The 19,579-nt window shown below is 36.5% G+C and overlaps 1 protein-coding gene across 6 annotated transcripts in view; it reads left to right on the top strand.

Annotated features, from left to right (window-relative positions):
• Nucleotides 1–19,579, top strand: part of NOX4 (NADPH oxidase 4) — a 176,169-nt gene that overhangs the window by 43,977 nt on the left and 112,613 nt on the right. For all 6 annotated transcript variants that reach the window (XM_037042932.1, XM_037042930.1, XM_037042927.1 and 3 more), the window contains exons 6-7: nucleotides 2,107–2,134; nucleotides 16,612–16,684. In XM_037042932.1, coding sequence (XP_036898827.1) covers nucleotides 2,107–2,134; nucleotides 16,612–16,684 — 101 coding nt within the window. The remainder of the gene's footprint in view (nucleotides 1–2,106; nucleotides 2,135–16,611; nucleotides 16,685–19,579) is intronic.

The raw sequence follows: 19,579 nt of genomic DNA, 5'->3' as shown, positions 1-19,579 counted from the left end.
GTTTTTAAAGGACTCACCCAGTGACTTTAGTGTGTGCCCAGCACGAGGACGCACTGGAAGTGCGTCCAGCTTCTCAGCACGCCAGTGGGAGCTCTTTGCATGTGATGGTCTCGGCCCAGAGCCTGCGCTGCCACTCACCACTGCCTGTACCCAGTCCTCTGCCCTCCTCTGAGTTTTCTTTTTCAAATTTTTCCTTCTCTGCTTCTTTTGTTTTACAATTCATATTTTAGTAATTATAATGTTTATATTATTTTAATGTAATATGCTTTTGCTTAATATTTCAAAACTATTAGTCATTAAATTTATTTTATTTTTTTAAGAGGGGGTTATGCTCAGTATAAAATAGTTTAAAACTCCCAAGTGTATACAAAGTGAAATCTTTTCCTCCAAAAGTAGCCACAGTTAGTAATTTTCTGTTTTCTCTTAAGATGTTTTAAGTGATATTTTATGATAATTATTCCTTAGCAATTTGCTTGTTTCCAGAAATATATGCCTGTGGCTTACTATATCAGAAAGTATAAATGAATCCTACTCCCATTATATTAATAGGCTATAGTTTATTTTTCAAAGATGTATAGGTTGATTTCTAGTTTTTGTTATGACCCGTGCACCAATAAATGAATTTTTTTGGTATACTACTGCTAGGCAGATTCATAGACATAGAATTTTGGTTTCAAAATTATGCTCATTTTTAGTTTTAATGAATTTTGTTAACTTTCCTTTCAAAAGGGCTTCACGAGTTGACACACTTCTTATCAGAGTGCTTATTTCCGTATCTCACTTAAAAAATGTCAATCTGATGGATGAAAAGGGTAACTAATTATTTTATTTCCTCTTTTCTTTATTTCCTTCCTTCCTTTCTCTTTTTTTTTTTCCTCCCCGTCTGGCAATGTGCTGTGTAAAGATGAAAAAACATACACAAATTACAGGCATAAACAGATATTTTCTTTACTGACTTGTCTTCGAAAATGATGGGTTTGTGCCACTCACCTCATTGTTACTTGGTGTTTTCACTCTGTCTCCTCCACATCTTCAGTGATCCATCTTCCAACTTGCAATGGTGGCTCGTTCTTCACGGCCTCGCTGAACCTGCCTTATCATGTCATCTGTGAAACTGTGTCTTACACATTCCATCTTTATTCTATGACAATAGTAATTGTTACTCTCTTGAGTTTCCAAAGCTATTTATTCCATTTTGTTTAGCTTGTCTTCTGTTTTTTGTAGTTGTTTGTCTGCTAGATTATTCTACCATATCCTTTAGCCAGGTATAGAAGTCATTCGGCCTAAGTCAAATAAAAAGCTATTCCTAAGCAAGGGGTCTTCATTCACGACCCCTGAAATTGTATCATGTAAATAGCTCCTTACTTTGTATATACCTGGCTTGGTCCTGGACTCGATGGAGGCATAGGAAACAAATTCAAAAGTTGAACATTATTAAGCATCGTTAGGATGAAGAATAAACGCACAAATGTCCTGGGGATTAATCTAAGTTTCCAGAAGGTAGAAAAGCATTTGACTAAGGTCTATTACACCATGAAAGATATAGTATAAATAAAACACTAACAGTACTAATGTTTTATATTTCTGAGTAATAGGAACCTCTCCTTATTTGTCTTCACCACTTTTTACAATATTTGAAACATAGGTTCTCAATTAGTGTTCTTTGCACTGAGTGTACAGTGTACAGCTCCTCCTATATATTTTATGGCTTTTGATTCCCACTGTTTTAACACATTGTAGGTGCAATTTGGTAATTGTGGTATTAATATTTCCACATTATAGCCAAAATATTGAGTTTCAATTTGGTCAAAGGGTGGTCTTCAGGCCACTGCCCCTGGCTTTTCATTAGCCATTCCTATTAAAGCGTGTACCCTCTGACTCCACATCTAGTGCTCATTCTTTCTCACATGGATCGACTTCTCTGGGTTGGACTCGTACTTTTTATATTTATAATCCCTTTTTAGCATCATGCAGCCATTATAAGACTTGAGTCTTATTTCCACTGGGAGACTACATAGATCTTATACCCTACCACATTTTTTGTAGAATTTTATATCATCAATGTTTTTATCTTTCAGTCAAATATTTTCTCCCCTTTTTTTTCAGGATCCCAGAATTCTCCTCTTCACAAGTGGTAAGTTGTTATTCATTGCTCTTTTCTGAAGATTCAGGAAAATCTTTGAAAATAGGCCTCATCAAATTGTATAGCCATTAGATATATATTAAAATATACAATATGAATATTTGTGTGTCGGAACAAGTGTAGTTCAAGTACAAAGTTGCAATGAAAACAGAGAGGCAAGGCAAACAGTTGGGGTTCGGATGAGTAAAAGTAAGTAAGTGCATTTGTCTTTTATACATTCTCCCAATGGAAGCAACACAACGGCACATGCTTACTGTGGGCGTGCTTGGTGCACGCTGTGGTGCACGTGCTGTTGGAGAAGATGCATGTGCAATAGGTTCCTGCCCTCCAGGTGCTGGAAAGGAACGCCAAGCACTCTGAGCATCAGTGCAGTTCTCACAGTTCAGTAACGTAGAAGGATAGCTTGTAATTTTTAAACTTATATGCAAGAGATGAATCAATCATTAAAATCAATTATTTTTTTCTTGAAATATGTCCCCCTTGTTGTTTGTAATTTACTTTTCCTTCTCAAGCATATTGTCCATGAAATCTTGGTCTAGACAGTTAAGTTGTTATTCAAACCACCTTGGAATATCCCCAGATTTTGCCCTGATGTTAGTAAAATTTGTACCCAAATTCTTCTCTTTTAACCTTATACTAATGAAAGAGGAAAACTTTCTTCTATTTTGGAGGATTTTAAGAACATATTTCAGGCATTAGGGCAAGTGGGCAGTTGAGAGGTCTCTAAAGTCCTGGCTGTAGGGATCAGAATTGCATATGGAACTGAGGTGTGGCCTTGTCAAATTCATTGTTTTTCTTTTCAATCAACTTTACGATGAAAAGTAACAAGAAATCAGGTGTTTTCTCCATCCTGGTCACAACTGTATGTTTAGATTTGTAAAGTACATTGTGTCTCTGTCTTAGGACATTTGACACTTGCAAAGCATTTCACAGTTTTCTCTTTAGGAATGTAGCTTAGTTTTGTTTACAACTTTGCTCATTGAAAACAGGCTTTTACGTAAGCCTTAAGAATTGGATGAGAAATAAAAAGGAGAAAAAGCAGAAAAATAAAACCTTATGTATGGATCAATGTATTTTTTGGTTCATATGAATTAATTTAAGAGAAAAAATAAGAAATTTGTTCTGGTGTTATTTTCTACAGCACACAGGATAGTTGAAGCCATGGAACATTTGAGCTGTTTATAAAAGTTTAGTTTACAAAGATAAAAAAAAATTTCTCATACGACAATGATATTGCATTAAGAAACTTAGTGTGATTAATACTTCCATAAACAGGTGATCTCTCCACCTAAGCATAACACCCCACCACCTTTGCCCTTTCCCAGAGATTCCCATGACTGATATTGGACTAAGTAGAGATGACGCTTAAAAGCACAAATTTCCTGGATCCACCCTAGAGAGTCTTTTTTGTTTGTTTGTTTGTTTAGTTTTTTTAAATTTATTTAATTATTGTTCAAGTACAGTTTTCTGTCTTTCACTTCCATCCCAGCTCCCCCCCCCCCCCGGCCCCGGGCTCCCCACCTCTCTCCCATTTATCCTGGAGAGTGTTGTGGTGGGAACTGGCAATATGCTTTATTAGGCTTCCCATGTACCTTGGGAGCTCCTGTCTTACTCTTTCAGAGCATCTCATCGTACTCTTGAGCATAACTTCTCACTGCCACCTGCATTTTGCCTACTCTCTTGGCTTACTGTCTTTTTACCACCTGGTCAACTCCTGTTCAACCTTTTATTTTTAGCTGACTTTCACAAATCGAGCTCCCTCCCACCCCCGCTCCCCATTCCACTAAGCAGAGCTTGCCCTTTCTTTGTCTGGGTTCCTAAAGATACAAGAGTAAAAATACTGTGTTGCCAAATAATTTATTTCCTCACATATACTATCTTTTCCACCTGAATATGAGCTTTTCCAGGGTGGGGCAGGGCTGCCCCTAGGACATTCAAGGCCTTTGGCAAATATTTTTGTTCTGTCAGTACAGAATCACTTGCATCGGCCCAAATCAGCATGTCAGCATCACCTTAGTGGCCCAGGCTACATCATTTTATGAAAGTAAGAGCCATCTACTTCTCAGGTCTTGAGCTTGGAATACCTGTGGGATCTTCTACGTATGACTCTAGAGCTCCTTGGGCATCTGATTGACCCCACTGAATAGTGGCAGGTGAGAAAAAAGGCAGAATCTAAGGATAGTAATGGGATGAGTGACATAGTTTTCTACAAAGACTTAATCTAGCTTAATCAAAGACTAATACATCTCTGGCTAAAACTTTTTTATTGCTATCACTGAGTGTTATCAGACATAGAAAAACCTCAGAAAAACTAAGTTCCTGATGAAGGAGTACAGCAATGCATGCGTGTTCTCAGCTTTTCTTGTGAGAAAGAATGTTTTTTTCTTAGTTGACTTGGTTCTTGGATTTTAATTTATTTAGGGTTACATAGTCTTCTCTCTCTCTGTCTTTAAATGTTTTTCAGTGTAACCTGTGTTTGAGAAATTAAGATCGTCTTACAGAAAATAAAGCTTTTGGTAGTACAAGTGACATAAAATATGGTAGTTAGTCTCAATAAATAAGAAATATTAAAAATTCAATTAAGAATTTAGAAAATAAAATAAGTTTAAAAGGTGGAATTATTCAAGCATTCATTTGAAAACATTTACTACATATTGCCAAATTTTCTAGTGTCTCATATGATGAGAATAAAATGCACAGTATTTAATTCTATTAGAAAAACCCTCATAAACAAATACATTTATGTTTCCAGTTATGTTAGAAGAAAACAGGATAAGGACTACAAGATGGTGTATTTCTGACCATATCTAAGTATGGAGGAAAATGGTCTCAGTTTCATCGAGAAGTGGCAGTATGGTAAAATCATTCATTTTAAAGGCTACTTATTAATGAATATAATAAACATAGATAAAAAACCATAAGAGTAAACATTCAAACCTGTCTTTTACTAAGGAGACAAGTATAGGTTTTTCCTCATAACCTGAAAGATTCAAAGAGTTCACACTTGTACTTCACTTTGGCAAGTAACTTTGCCCAGTGAGGCTAGACTAGACTAACAATTTTTGACCTGTGCTTTCTGACTGGGGGAATATGTAGGGATGGAGGCTAATATACTGGGATTTAGCTAAGCTGTCATTTCAGGGTAGGTTAGGGTACCCTTTGGTATACCTCGAAAAACACTTAATACTTAGCTGTCTTCTAGCAGATGTCCTGTGTTGTAATAACCTGTGTATCCTGTCTCCCAGACCAGAATGGGGTCTCCTGTAGGGCAGAATTCATTTTTCTCTGGCACTGTAGGTGCCCAGAAAATACTCGCTAAATGGATGAAAGCCACCTGTTCAACTGTGCTACTCGATGCATAGACCCTCTCCACAACATCCTAGATAATTTGTGGGCCAGACCCTATTTGTTTAATTCCAGTGACAAAAAAATCCTAACTTCTTAAGGTATCACCCTACCCCTTCTTTTGGACCATATTTGGTCCAAAATGCCATATTTTGGCATTTGCGAATTATAAAGTAAGTTTTTCTACCTCACTGACCCTGAAGTCTGTTACTTTGTAAATTATAAACTGTGGTCTATTTATACTTCTGAGAGAGAGGAGAAAAAAATTCTTTATATAAAAAGATAACTTCATAATCTGAAAGAACATTAAAAAACATTGAATTGATTCCCCTTAGTTTACAGATGAGATTCAGTGAGATCCCAGTGTGGCCTGAGGGGCGGTGACCGGATCCCAGTGCCAGGGTAAACACGCCGTTGGTCAAGCTGTCTGGGGTTTCTGTTTCATCTTCAAGTGGCTGACCTCACCTATTTCACCCAACAGTCCCATCCAAGTCTTTGGCTATTTTTTTCATGTTCTTCTCTAAAATAAGTTCTCTAGTTAAATATTCGAGGAAATATCTGTTCAGATTTAAACTGGTTTCTTGCCTTTTAGACTTCTCAGAGACTTTAATACACTAATGTGCCCTGTGACTTCTCAAGCAATGGTTACAACATCTTGGAGGAATAGAAATGAATATCCCAAAGATTTAATGTTCAAGTAATATACTTTGTAAATTATGCCTCTATTCTCAACATACTTAGTTTTTTCAGGTGCTCCCCTGATGCGGTGATTGGCAAACATTCCGTAACTAATCTTGGCATGTTTACAACCACACAGGAAGCCTCATATGTAGACACAGCAGATTTTAATGGCCCTCCAATAAAATTATAGAAACCACAAATATTACATGATAGAGCCAGCTGGGATTCTATCACTTTTATTTATTTAGTCAAATAAGGATTAAAAAAATAAGGATTTTTTTAATCCTTATTTGAAGTTTGGGAGAACTCTTTTTTTCCTTCAAATGTATTAAGTTATAAATAAAGAATGACACATTATACATATGTAAATTATGCTACTTTATTGTTTTTGACATATGTTTATAATGTAAAACTATGACCAGAAATAAGATAACAAATATACCCATCATCCTAGAAAGTTTTTTGTGCCCTGTTATAATGTATATTACCCTCTGCCCCTCCTAGCAACTAAGCTGCTTTCTATCACTAAAGAATGGATTGACAAATTAAAACCACAATGAGATACCACTTAACACCAGTCAGATTGGCTATCATAAACAAAGAAACAAACAACAAGTGCTGGAGAGGTTGTGGAGAAAAGGGGACTCTAGTTCACTGTTGCTGGGATTGCAGACTGGTAAAACCACTATGGAAAACAGTATGGAATTTTCTAAAAAAACTAAAAATGAACGTGCCTTTTGACCCAGCAACTCCACTCTTGGGAGTATATCCTAAGAACCCTGAAACACCAATCCAAAAGAACCTATGCACCCCGATGTTCATAGCAGCACAATTTACCATAGCCAAGAGTTGGAAGCAACCTAGATGCCCATTGGTAAATTACTGGATAAAAAAACTATGGTACATTTACACAATGGAATTCTATGCTGCAGAAAGGAAGAAGGAACTACTACCATTTGCAACATCATGGATGGAACTGGAAAGCATTATGCTGAGTGAAATAAGCCAGGCGGTGAAAGACAAATATCATATGATCTCACCGTTAACAGGAATCTAAACAAACCAAACAAGCAAGCAAAATACAACCAACGACACTCAAATATGGAACAGGCTGTCAGGGTCCAGAGGGGAGAGGGGAGAGAATCATAGGGGAAAAGGGAATGGACTCACATGAACAAGTATAAAAGACACATGGACAATAACTAAGGGTGGGGGGTGGAAAGGGGAGGGAGGCGGGGAGCATGGGGTGGGGGGCGGGCAGGGTTGGGAATATAAGACAGAAACCTGTACTTGAACAAGAATTAAATAAAAATTATATTTAAAAAAAAAAGAATGGATTGAATTTTTTAGAATGTTATATAAAAGGAACCATAAAGCTTATACTCATTGGGTTTTCTTTTAGGGGGTCTGGTCTGGCTTTTTTCACTCAGTGTAATATTAATAGTTTTGACATTCATCTATGTTGTTGCATATATATATCAAAGTTCATGGTTTGTTTATTTTACCACTGATTACTTTTCCAGGTACAAATATTAGTACCATTCAATTATTTATTGAATGCACTATTCAATTCCAAGTAAAATTGTTTATCCATTCCTCTGTTGATGAAGATTTGAGTTGTTTACAGGCATTAACTTTTAAAATGTAAAGTGGCTATGAACATTTTTGAACGTGCCTTTGTGTGAATCTTTCTCTTGGGTAAATATCTTGGGAGTGGAAGTCTGGGTCATTTTGTAGGCATGCTGTTCTTTTGAAGTAGTATTTTTCTGTACTATTACTCTTTTAGAGTGAACTCCTATAGTTATCATGCTCTTCTTCTACCCCTAAGTTAAGTCCTCCCGTGGGAGAGAAGTGGAGAGAAGAGAGGGTTTGGATTAGGCAGATCAGGGAAGTCAAGTGTTGTTAGGCTTACAAATCGGTGTATTGGGAAGAATGAGGAGGGAAGAGTACTCTTTGGATACTCTTCTTAAGTACCCAAAGACTAATTCCTTTATTTCTTATTTGGCCCTTTACATTTGCAAAATTGTTTCTATTGTACTGAGATTTCCTTCTTTCTTAATATTATATTGTTTATGCTGTTACAGATGTCCTCTAATGTTTTCCCCTTTGCCCATCTTCACCCAGCCCACCCTCGGACTCCCACAGTCAGTCCCCACACCATTGTCCATGTCCAGGGCTCATGCCTAAATGTTCTGTGACTAGTCCCTTCACTTGCTTTCAACCAGTCCCCACCTCCCCCTGCTGTCTTATAGCTGCCGTTCTGATCCATGTTTCTATGCCTTTGATCTATTTTTGCTTATCAGTTTATTTTGTTCACTAGATTCCACTGGTAGTTGAGATCATATGGTACTTGTCTTTTACCGACTGGCTTATTTCACTTAGCATAATAGTTTCCAGTTCCATCCATGCTGTCAGCTAAAGGTAAGAATTCCTTCCTTTTTACTGCTGTGTAGTATTCCATTGTGTAAGTGTACTACACCTTTTTTGTTCACTCATCTACTCATGGGCACTGAGGCTGTTTGCACATCTTGGCTACTATAAATAATGCTTCTATGAACAAAGGTGTGCATATATTCTTTTGAACTGGTATTTCAGGATTCTTAGGATATATTCCCAAAAGAATCCCTGTGGGTCAAAAGGCAGTTTTATTTTTAATTTTTTAAGGAAATTTCATACAGTTTTCCACAGTGACCGCACTAGCATGCATGCCCACAAACAGCCCATTAGGGTTCCCTCTTCTCCACATCCTTGCCAGCCCTCCCTGTTTGTTGATTCATTAGTGATAGCCATTTTGGCAGGTGTGAGGTGACATCTCATTGTGGTTTTGATTTGCGTGTACCTGATGGCTAGTGATGCTGAGCACTTTTTCATATGTCTATGGACCATCTGTGTGTCCTCCTTGGAGAAGTGTCTATTCATGTCCTTAACCCATTTTTTAATTGAATTGTTTGTTTTCCTGGTGTTAAGTCGTATAAGTTCTTTATATATTTTTCTCATTAAATCCTTGTCCTGTGTATCTTTGGCAAATATGTACTCTCACACAGTGCATTCTCTTTTCATTTTGACAATGGTTTCATTAGCTGTGCATAAGCTTTTTAAGTTGATGTAGTCCCATTTGTATTTTCCTTTGTTTCCCTTGCCCTAGGAGATATATCAAGAAAAATATTGCTACACAAGAGATCTGAAATTTTACTGCCTATGTTTGCCTCTAGGATTCTTATGGTATCACTACTTATATTTATAAGCCTTTTATCCATTTTGAGTTTATTCTGTTGTATGTTGTAAGTTGGTGCTCTAGTTTCATCTTTTTTTTGCATATTTACCAGTCCAGTTCTCCTAACACCATTTATTGAAGAGACTGTCTTTATTCCATTGTATTCTTTTGCCTTCTTTGTCAAACATTAGTTGACCATAAACACTTAGGTTTATTTCTGGTCTCTCTATTGTGTTCCATTGATCTGTGTCTATTCTTATGCCAGTATCAGACCATTCTGATTACAATAGCCATGTAGTATAGTTTGATATCAGGTATTATGATCCCTCCAACTTCGTTCTTCTTTCTCAAGCTTGCTGAGGCTTTGGGGATTGTTTTTGGTTCCATATAATTTTTTGGAATATTTGTTCTAGTTCTGTGATTTATGTATCTTGATGGGCATTGCATTGAACCTATAGATCGTTTTGGGTAGTGTAGACATTTTTATTATGTTAATTCTTCCAATACATGGACACAATATATGCTTCTACTTTTTTATATCTTTCTCAGTTTCTTTCTTCAGTGTCCTATGGTTTTCTGAGTATAGTCTTTTACCTCCTTGAGTAAATTTTTTTCTAGGTACCTTATTGTTTGTTGCAATAGTAAACTAGATTGTTTTTTTTAGTTTTTCTTTCTGATAGTTCATCATTGGTGTATAAAAATGCCATTGATTCCTGAGTATTGATTTTGTATCCCACTACTTTGGCAAATTCATTTATTGGGCCAAGTAGTTTTCAGTAGAGCCTATAGGGTTTTCTATGTACAGTATCATGCCATCTGTGAATAATGACAGTTTTACTTCCTCCTTTCCAATTTAGATGCCTTTTATTTCTTCTTCTTGTCTGATCGCTATAGCTGGGACTTCCATTATTATGCTGAATAAAAGCGGTGAAAGTGAACATCCCTGTCTTTTTCCTGATCATAAAGGAAACAGTTTTAGTTTTTACCCATTGAGTATATAGTGTTGGCTGTAGGTTTTTTCATATATGGCTTTTATTATGTTGAGGTATCATCCCTCTATTCTACTTTGCTGACAGTTTTTATCATAAAAGTTTGCTGCATTTTATCAAATGCTTTTTTGTATCTATTGATATGATTATGTGATTTTTATCCTTAGTTTTGTTTATGTGGTGAGTCACATTTATTCATTTGAAAATACATACCAACCTTGCATTCCTGGGATAAATCCCACTTGTTCATGTTGTATAATCTTTTTAATGTATGCTGGATCATGTTTGCTAATATTTTGTAGAGAACTTTAGCATCTATGTTCATCAGAGATATTGGCCTATAATTTTCTTTCTTTCTTGTGTCTCTGCCTGGTTTAAAAATTAGGATAATACTGGCCTTTAAAAAGAGCTGGGAGTCTTCCCTCTTCTGGAGTTTTTTGGAATAGTTTGAGAAAGATGTTAGTTGGTAAAATTTGCCTGAGAAGCCATCTGGTGCAGGACTTTTTTCTGCGGGGAGTTTTTTGATTACTGCTTCAATTTTTCTAGTTGTTATTGGTCTATTCATGTTTTTTTCCTTCTTTCTGAATCAGTTTTAGAAGATTGTATGTTTTTAGAAATTTATTCATTTCACCCAGGTTGTCCCATTTCACCCAGGTTGTCCTATTCCTATGTAGTTGTTCATTGTATTTTCTTATAATCCTCTGTGGTGTCAGTTACTTCTCCTGTTTCATTTCTGATTTTATTAATTTGGGTCCTCTCTATTTTCATCTTGATGAGTCTGGTTAAAGCTTCATCAATATTGTTTATTTTTTCAAAGAACCAGCTCCTGGATTCATTGATCTTTTGAATAATCTGTATGTTATTTAATTTTTCTTTGTTATTGATTATTTCCTTCCTTCTTTCACCCAAGACTTTGCTTTTTGTTGTTTTTAGGTGTAAGTTTACATTGTTTATTTGAGATTTTTCTATCGTCTTTATGAAGGTCTATAATGCCATAAGCATCTGTCTCTGGTTGCTTTTGCTGTGTCCCATAGGTTTTGGGTTGTTGTGTGTCCATTTTCATTTGTTTCCTTGTACTTTTTAAATTTCTTCCTTGATTTCATTGATAACCCATTTCTTATTTAATAACCTGCTATTTAGCCTCCATGTATTTGAATGTTTTTGAGTTTTTTAATCGCAGTGGATTTCTAGATTCATGCCATTGTGATCTGAGAAAATGCTTCATATGATTTTAAACTTATGGAATTTGTTATGACTTATTTTGTGTCATACCATGTGGTTTCTCATTGAGAATGTCCCATGTGCACATGAGGAGAATGTGTATTCTGTTGCTTTGGGATGAAATGTTCAGTAAATATCAATTAATTTCAATTGATGCAGAGTGTTATTTAAGGTCACTGTTTCCTTGTTGATTTTTTTTGACTCACTGGTGGCAGAAGAGGGTTAAAATTCCCTACAATGACTGTATTACTGTCAATCTCTTTCTTAAAGTTCTCCGAGATTTCCTTTATATATTTAGATACTCCTGTATTGAGTGCATTTATGTTTGCAAGGGTTATATCCTCTTGTTGGATTGATCCCTTTAGTGTTATGTAGGGGTCGTCTTTGTCTCTTGTTATGGGCTTTGTTTTAAGTCAATTTTGTCAGATATAAGTGTTGGTACCCCAGCTTTTTTTGGTCTGCATTTGTATGGATATCTTTTTCATCCTTTCACTTTCAACTTGTGTAAATCATTTGTTCTGATGTGGATCTCTCATAGATAGCATGTATGTGTATATGGGTTATTTTTTAAAAGATTTTATTTGTAGAGAGAGGGGAAGGGAAGGAGAAAGAGAGAGAGAGAAACATTAGTGTGTGGTTGCCTCTTGTGCACCCGGTACTGGGGACCTCGCCTGCAAACCAGGCATGTGCCCTGACCGGAAATCAAACCAGTGACCCTTTGGTTCACAGGTCCACGCTCAATCTACTGAGCTATACCAACCAGGGTGGGTTATGTTTTCTTATCCACTCAACTACCCTATGTCTTTAATTGGAACATTTAGTCCATTTCTATTTAACATTATTATTGATAGGTACTTATTCATTGCCATTGTTTTGTACCTATGTTCTTCCTCTATTTCTTCTTCTCCTTAAAGCAGTCTCTTTAACATCTCTTCTAATGCTGGTTTTATTGTAATGAGCTCCTTCAGCTTTTTTGGTTTTTGTCTGAGAAGCTGTTTATCTTGCCTTCATTTTTTAAAATTTTATTTTAATTGTTGTTCAAGTACAGTTTTCTGTCTTTTACTCCCATCCCAGCCCACCCACCCACCCACCCCCTCCCACCTCCCTCCCATTTCCACCCCCCTCCCCTAGTTTTTGTCCATGCGTCCTTTATACTAGTTCCTATAAATCCTTTCCCTTTTCCCCTGAAATTCCCTCCCCTCTCCCCTTGGTCACTGTCAGCCTGTTCTCTATTTCAGTGTCTTTGGTTATATTTTGTTTGTTCTGTTGTTTAGATTCCTGTTAAAGGTGAGATCATATGGTATTTGTCTTTCATTTTTAAATGACAGCCTTGCGAAATAGAATACTGTTGGCTGCAGGTCCTTGCTTTTAATTTCTTTGAGTACTTTAGGCCAGTCTCTTCTGGCTTGAAATATTTCTGTTGGGAAATCAACTGACAGCTTCATTGGGACTCCCTTGCAGGTAACTAACTTTTTCTCTTTTGTTGCCTTTGAAGCTTCCTCTTGGCTTTAAATTTTCCATTTTAATTATGGTGCATCTTGGTGTGGGTCTCTTTGGACTCATCTTGATTGGGACTTGATGCTTCCGGAATTGTGTGACTTTTTCCTTTACCAGATTAAGGAAGATTTCTGTCATTATTATTTCAAACAGGTGTTTTGTTTTTTTTTAAATCCCTCATTCACTTTCTTCTTCTTCTGGTGTCCCTATGATGGTGACGTTGTTTTGCTTCATGTTGTCCCAAAGTTCCCTGAAACTATCCTCTTTCTTTTTGTTTGTATAATTGGTTGTTTTTTTCAACCTTGTCTTTCAAATTGCTGATTTGATCCTCTGCTTCATCTGCCTACTTTTAATTCCTTCTAGTGTATTCTTCATTTCATATATTGTATTCTTCATTTCCACCTGGGTCTTATTCATAGTTTCTATGTTCTTTTTCAAGGTGATGCAATTTCTACTAAGATCCTTGTAGTTCTCACTAAGTTTCTTGATCATTCCTTATAGCCATTATTTTGAACTCTATGTTTGATAAATTGCTTGCCTCAATTTCATTTAGTTCATTTTCTGGGTATTCTTCCTTTTCTTTTTTTTGTAAGTTTTTTTAAAGATTTTATTTATTTACTTATCTTTAGAGGGGAAGGAGAGAGGAAGAGAAACATCAATGTATGGTTGCCTTTCATGCATCCCCTGCTGGGAGTTGGCCTACAGGGAAACTGCCTGCAACCCAGGCATGTGCCCTGACTGGGAATCGAACTGCAATCCTCTGGTTTGCAGGCCTGTGATCAATCCACTGAGCTACACCAGCCAGGGCTCTTCCTTTTTTTTTCTTTGGGGTTGTTTCTTTGTCTCCACATTTTAGCTGTCCCCTTTGGTTCATTTCTATGTGTTAGATTGATCCACTTTGCCTCCCTGCCTTTGTGGTGTGGCTTTCTGTGGTAGGAGTCCTGTGGGGCCCAGTGGTACAGTCCCTGTGATCTCCTGAGCTAGAAGCTCTAGGAATATTCCTTGCATGGGTTATGTGGGCTCTCCTGTTGTATTTGTGTCTTGATTAATGTTGGCTTGTTTGTTGGTGAGATCTCCCCTCTAGCTAGCTGACTGAGAAACTCAACCCTCAGCACATCTTGTGTGCTGTTGTACAGGTGCTTACAGGACAAAATAAAACAACACAAAAAGCCAAAAAAAGCATACCCCCCAAAAAAGCCAGCAGCAAAAACAATGACAAAAGATCAAAGAATAATAGAAGCAAAGAGAAATGGAAAAGTAAAAGGAAAAAAATAATATGAGAAGATCAAAGGAAAGAAAATGATTATGTGAGGAGAGAAGAGAAACATTGAGTAAAGAATAAAAAGAGGAAAATGGTTAAAAAAAGAACAAATAAAGAAAAAATAAAAAATAAATGGAAAGAAGGAATAATGGAGTAAGGAAAAGAAAGAGTAAAATAAGACATATAAAATCAGAAATAGAAAAAACAAGAAAGTAGTAAAAAGACTTTGAAAAAGAAAAAAACAAAAATAACTAGAAATACAAGGTGGAGTTTGTCTCAGTGGAATTCACTGCCTGCCTGTTGGGTTCTCCTGTTTGGATATGGCTCTGATATTTTCTGAAGCTGGTGTAATCCAATGTCAGATACTGTCCACTTGTTTGAAGCTATAAGTGATCCACAGTTTGTGGCTGTGTCCTCTGGGATTATCTCTGCGTGGAATGGGCCATGCAGCTCTCCATGACTGGTTTTTCACAGCACAAGGCCTAGGGGTGTATCTGAATATGTCCTACGGCACTGCATGATTCGCCTCCACCTGCCTCTGCCTTCTGTCCTTCTGTCCTTCTGTCAGTCTTAATGGGGTCCCTGACCCATCTGTTTCTGAGAGGGCTTCTGGTGGAGTTGGGAGGATGGGATCTCTTGGAGGTGCTGATTAGACTTCAGGGAAGATGGTGGGTATGTTCCCCTACCCTTGAGCACAGTGTCTCATCCTGTCCCAGATTATTTCCCTGAACTCAACACGTTGAAGCTTGTAGGAGGAAAGTGGGTGGGGCCTCCAAAGCCCAGAGTGTGAGTCTGCCAGAAACCAGGAGGATGTTTCTGTGGCTCTCCTGTGAGGGGTAAGCTCCAGTCTGGTTCCCCAGGAAAGAGTATGGGATGGCCATGCCCTAAAGCCAGTCCCTGTCACCCCGAGTCTGCCTGTGTTGCTCTTTCCTCAGCAGGGGTTAAGATGCTCTGTGAGGGGAATAAAAGATGCAGTGTTGGGCGAGCAGGATTTCAGAGGTTGAGGCAAGCCTTATCCTACAGGGTGAATAATTGCTTTTCCTTTGGGACGGGCTTGCTCTTCTCAAGAAAAATGGTTGCTGCTGTATTGAGGTATGTCCTGGCATAGGAATCCCAGCAGCCACTTCCCCACATATTTCCTCAGTGCCTCCCACTCCATTTTTTTCTCTGGTAATTCCAGTCCATGCCACCCTCCCTTTATTATAGCCCAAGGTGAGTGGCTATGGACAAAAAATCCATGCTTTCACCCTGGTTTAGAGGTGGTTTCTGTCCACTTTGGTTAAAAGTCTCTTCATTATGCAGGTTTTGGTTGTTTATTTCAGGTGCTGTTCCCCTCTTTATTTTTGTTTCCAACTTGGTTCTGAAAGGAGATGCAAGAAAGATCCTCCTACTCTGATGGCCTCTTGCAACCAGCCGTACTGAGATTTCTAATTTTTTCAATGATTCTAAACTCCCTGGAATCCTGATAATACCCACTTGTATTGCTCTTATATTGTACCCACCTTGTCTGCTTCTGCGAGCAGCTTCCAGACCATGATGGCTCTTCTGTTTCATAGCTGGTTCCTTGGCAAGAAGAGAAGTGGGGGGAGACAGAATTGTTTCATTAGTTAGTTTTTAAAAAAGTAAATGTTATATCATATTGGAAGGACTGATTTCAGCATGTTTTCCATACTACTGGAAATATTTCTGCAAGTGTTCTGACAACATCAGCATTCATTTTTTTCTTGAAATTGACAATTTTTTGTTCTGCAGTTGGAGTTGTGGTTTTCAGGAAGCTTTAGGTTTTGTTTATGTTTTAGACGTTATTCTAGATAATTGAGCCCATTAGAAATTATTTGAAATTAAAACTGAAAGAGCTACTAGTTCCATAAGAGGAGAGAGAGGAGAACGAAGGAGTTTAGTACCATGGTGTGGAAAACCAAGCCCATAAGTATTAGTCATCAAACATGTGCCATGTATTAATTACTGACATTTGGTATAATAGGCACCTGTAGAAATATGTACATATTCACCATTCTGAGTGGAATATTTTGCAAGTCTAAAAAGAAACTCTTGTTAGAGGTAGAAAAGACTGCTTTGCCTTAAATATCTTAAAATTGTACTAATTTTTAAAAAAGCTTTTTTGAGGGACAGCATATAGGAGATATGTGATTTGAAGTGGGCTTCCCACAGAGCAGCATAATACTTTGGATTTTAAGGCAATGATTTTTGTACTTTTTTCTCAGTGTGACTTAAAGTGTACTCGTGTATATTTTTATAGTTCCGGGCCTGACAGGAGTGTGCATGGTACTGGTGCTTTTCCTGATGGTCACAGCTTCCACGTATGCAATGCGGTGAGTGTCAGAGTCATCATTTCAGTATCTACTGGTCAGATTGTTTAGATTGTTCAGATTACCTTCGTTTTCATGCGTAGAAACACACTTGATTGAACAGAATGCTTAGCCAATGTAGTATTCTGATGAATCAACAGTTCTGGGTAACTAAGGGCGAAGTACAGACACTTCTGTATATGTCATTTCCTGTTTCTGAAAAATAAATCTCTTTGTTTTGCTCAAATATTCTAGGTTGGTAAGCAACTGTGTTTGGAAACTGTTTAAACTAAGGAAATTTGAGTTCTTCAGGAGCATTCGTCTGGAGGATAGTGTATCTTTATGAGACCTGGGATTGAATTCAATTTGTATGCACAGGAACATATCACTTAAAATTATTTTATAACTCATTTCCTGATATGGGTTTGCTGTACTTTAATGTATTCTAAACAAAGCTTTGGAAACATGGTTAGTTGACATCTGCTAAAATAATAAAAAATATCAGCATTCACATTGTTCTTCTAGGTCAGAGATTTTGAGCAGTTGCAGATCCACATTTCTGTGAACAGTCACGTGTTCTTTCTGGATACAGCTGTTTTTCACAGTATTTTACAGTGTGTTATGTTACTGGTCAAACTTCTTGGTTAAGAAAGCAAAAATAGGAAACTGTATAATCTTCAGAAATAGTCATTCTATTTGTTGAGATGTGAAATATAATGGAAACACACACACATGTACTTTGAAAATAATTGCTCTACATCATGCTCAAAGGTGTCTGTCCTTGCACTTCTGAACCTCTCTATGCACACAAACACAAACCACAGAAATCTCTCAAGTAAACTCACAACTCAGATACTAATGCTGTAAACTTCCTGGTGTTATGTTTATACACTTCATTCTTCTTGGTTTTCCTCACTCGTTCCCCATGTCTTACCTCTACCAAAATTACTCTTTCTCTTCCTTTCACACTCCTGACTTCTGTCTCTTCATATACATGTATTTTACCAAAATTGGACCATATTATATACACTGTCTTGAGTCATCTATTTACTTAAATCTTGTTGAGAACATGTTTTACTCTCCTGATGGCATGACATGTTACCATGCAGTCATACTCATACATTACCCTCCTAGTCTCCTGTTGTTGGAAGTTTTAGGTGATTCCACTTTTTCTTTCAGTATTTCACTTATGAAACAAACACCCTGTCCATATGTCTTTGCATACTTTTTCAATTACATCCTATGGAAAAGTGCTTAGATGAAGAATGGCTGGGTCAGATGGTGAGCCCGTTTTTGTAACTTAAGTATTAAAAATCACCTACAGAAAGGCAAATCTCTAACATTAGTGCATCAGGGTGACAATTGTGTGGGAGAACTTTTATTTTAGTTAGGTCAATAATTCATTAAAAAGCTTACTTTTTAAATTTTAGGAGTTCTTGAAGAAAAGTTAGGATATCTGACATTTATAAGATTGAAGATATATAAATATTCTGTATCTAGAAAAAAGAATTGAGTGATAGTTATAAAATGGAATATAACATCAACTTGTTTTCTCAACTGAGCCATTACATAAATAATTTGGTAACTGTTCCTTGTTAGTTTTTTCATTTGTTTAAAGGAGATTGTAAAACTAACTGCATTTTTCCAAGCATCACTGTAAGAATCATGAAATTCTTAAATGGATCATGAAGATAATTTTCTTCTACTTTTCTCTTTACTTTAAGGAAATAAAACATTAGAGAAAACAGGTGAATAAACATGACTTCAGTGTTTGATTTCTGACATTGAATGTTGTCTAATAATTTACCAATGGTTCAATATGAGTCAGTTATTAAGCTAAGTAATATATTCTACTAACAACTGACAATAATACTAATATATTTCCTCATCTCAGTAGACTTTGAAATGACAGTTGTTAAATCTGAACTCTAATTCTGAATTAAAATAACCAGAGTTAACGAAAAATCAATTTTTTAAAGATTTTATTTATTTATCTTTAGAGGGAAAGGGAAGGAGAGAAGGAGAGAAATATCAATGTATGGTTGCCTCTCGTGAGTCCCCTGCTGAGAACTGGCCCGCAACCCAGAAATGTGCCCTGACTGGGAATCGAACCACGATCATGTGGTTTGCAGGCCTGCGCTCGATTCACTGAGTTACACCAGCCAGGGCTTCAATTTCTTTTATAGAATTAAAAATATAAAAAACAGAACTGAGATCATGCTTACCAGTGAATTATGAGATGCATTCTAAGAAAATCATGATAGAGCCAAAGTGAAAGTTTAATTCCATTAAAGCGTGGCATTATTTACATATGGTAAGAAATTAAACATTTAGAACTATTAAAAGGAATCCAGCAACAAGCTATTATTACTTCCAGAAAGGTAGGTATAATTGTCTAGGCAGAAAATCCAGGAGAACTGTGGGAAAAAAATAGTGTTATATCAAATAAAATAGTTGAAATAAGTAAATGAGTACAAAACAACTATTACAAATTGCTTTTTTATATAATAGCTATTATCAGTTTGAAAATTGAATAAAAAGATTCCATTAATCATTGCAACAAAAATATATGATATCTGCAAGTAAACTTACAAAGAACTAAATGAAAACTATATAGAAAAACAACACTTCACTGAGAAATTAGTAGAGATTTGAATAAAGACTAATGAAAAGAGGAAGTTCTTCCTCAATTATTTTATGTTTCTTACAATTCCAATCAAAATCCAAGATAGGTTGTTTTGTTTGTTTTCTTTCTTGAATTTAACAAAGTGATTGTGTTGACAAATTTTTATTACAATTATGTAGAACCTGTACGTTCTTAATTGGAATAGCTTACTCACAACAATTAAAGAAAATTTCACATAGGAATAAGAATAGTTAGTAATAGAAGAATTTAAAGTGTGTAACACACAAATGAAA

This window comes from Sturnira hondurensis, unplaced genomic scaffold, assembly GCF_014824575.4.
Source record: "Sturnira hondurensis isolate 20B ecotype Veracruz unplaced genomic scaffold, ASM1482457v3 Scaffold0003801, whole genome shotgun sequence".
Taxonomy (NCBI): Eukaryota; Metazoa; Chordata; class Mammalia; order Chiroptera; family Phyllostomidae; genus Sturnira; species Sturnira hondurensis.
Note: the sequence above shows the minus strand (reverse complement) of the source record. Positions and strands in the feature narration are given on the sequence as shown.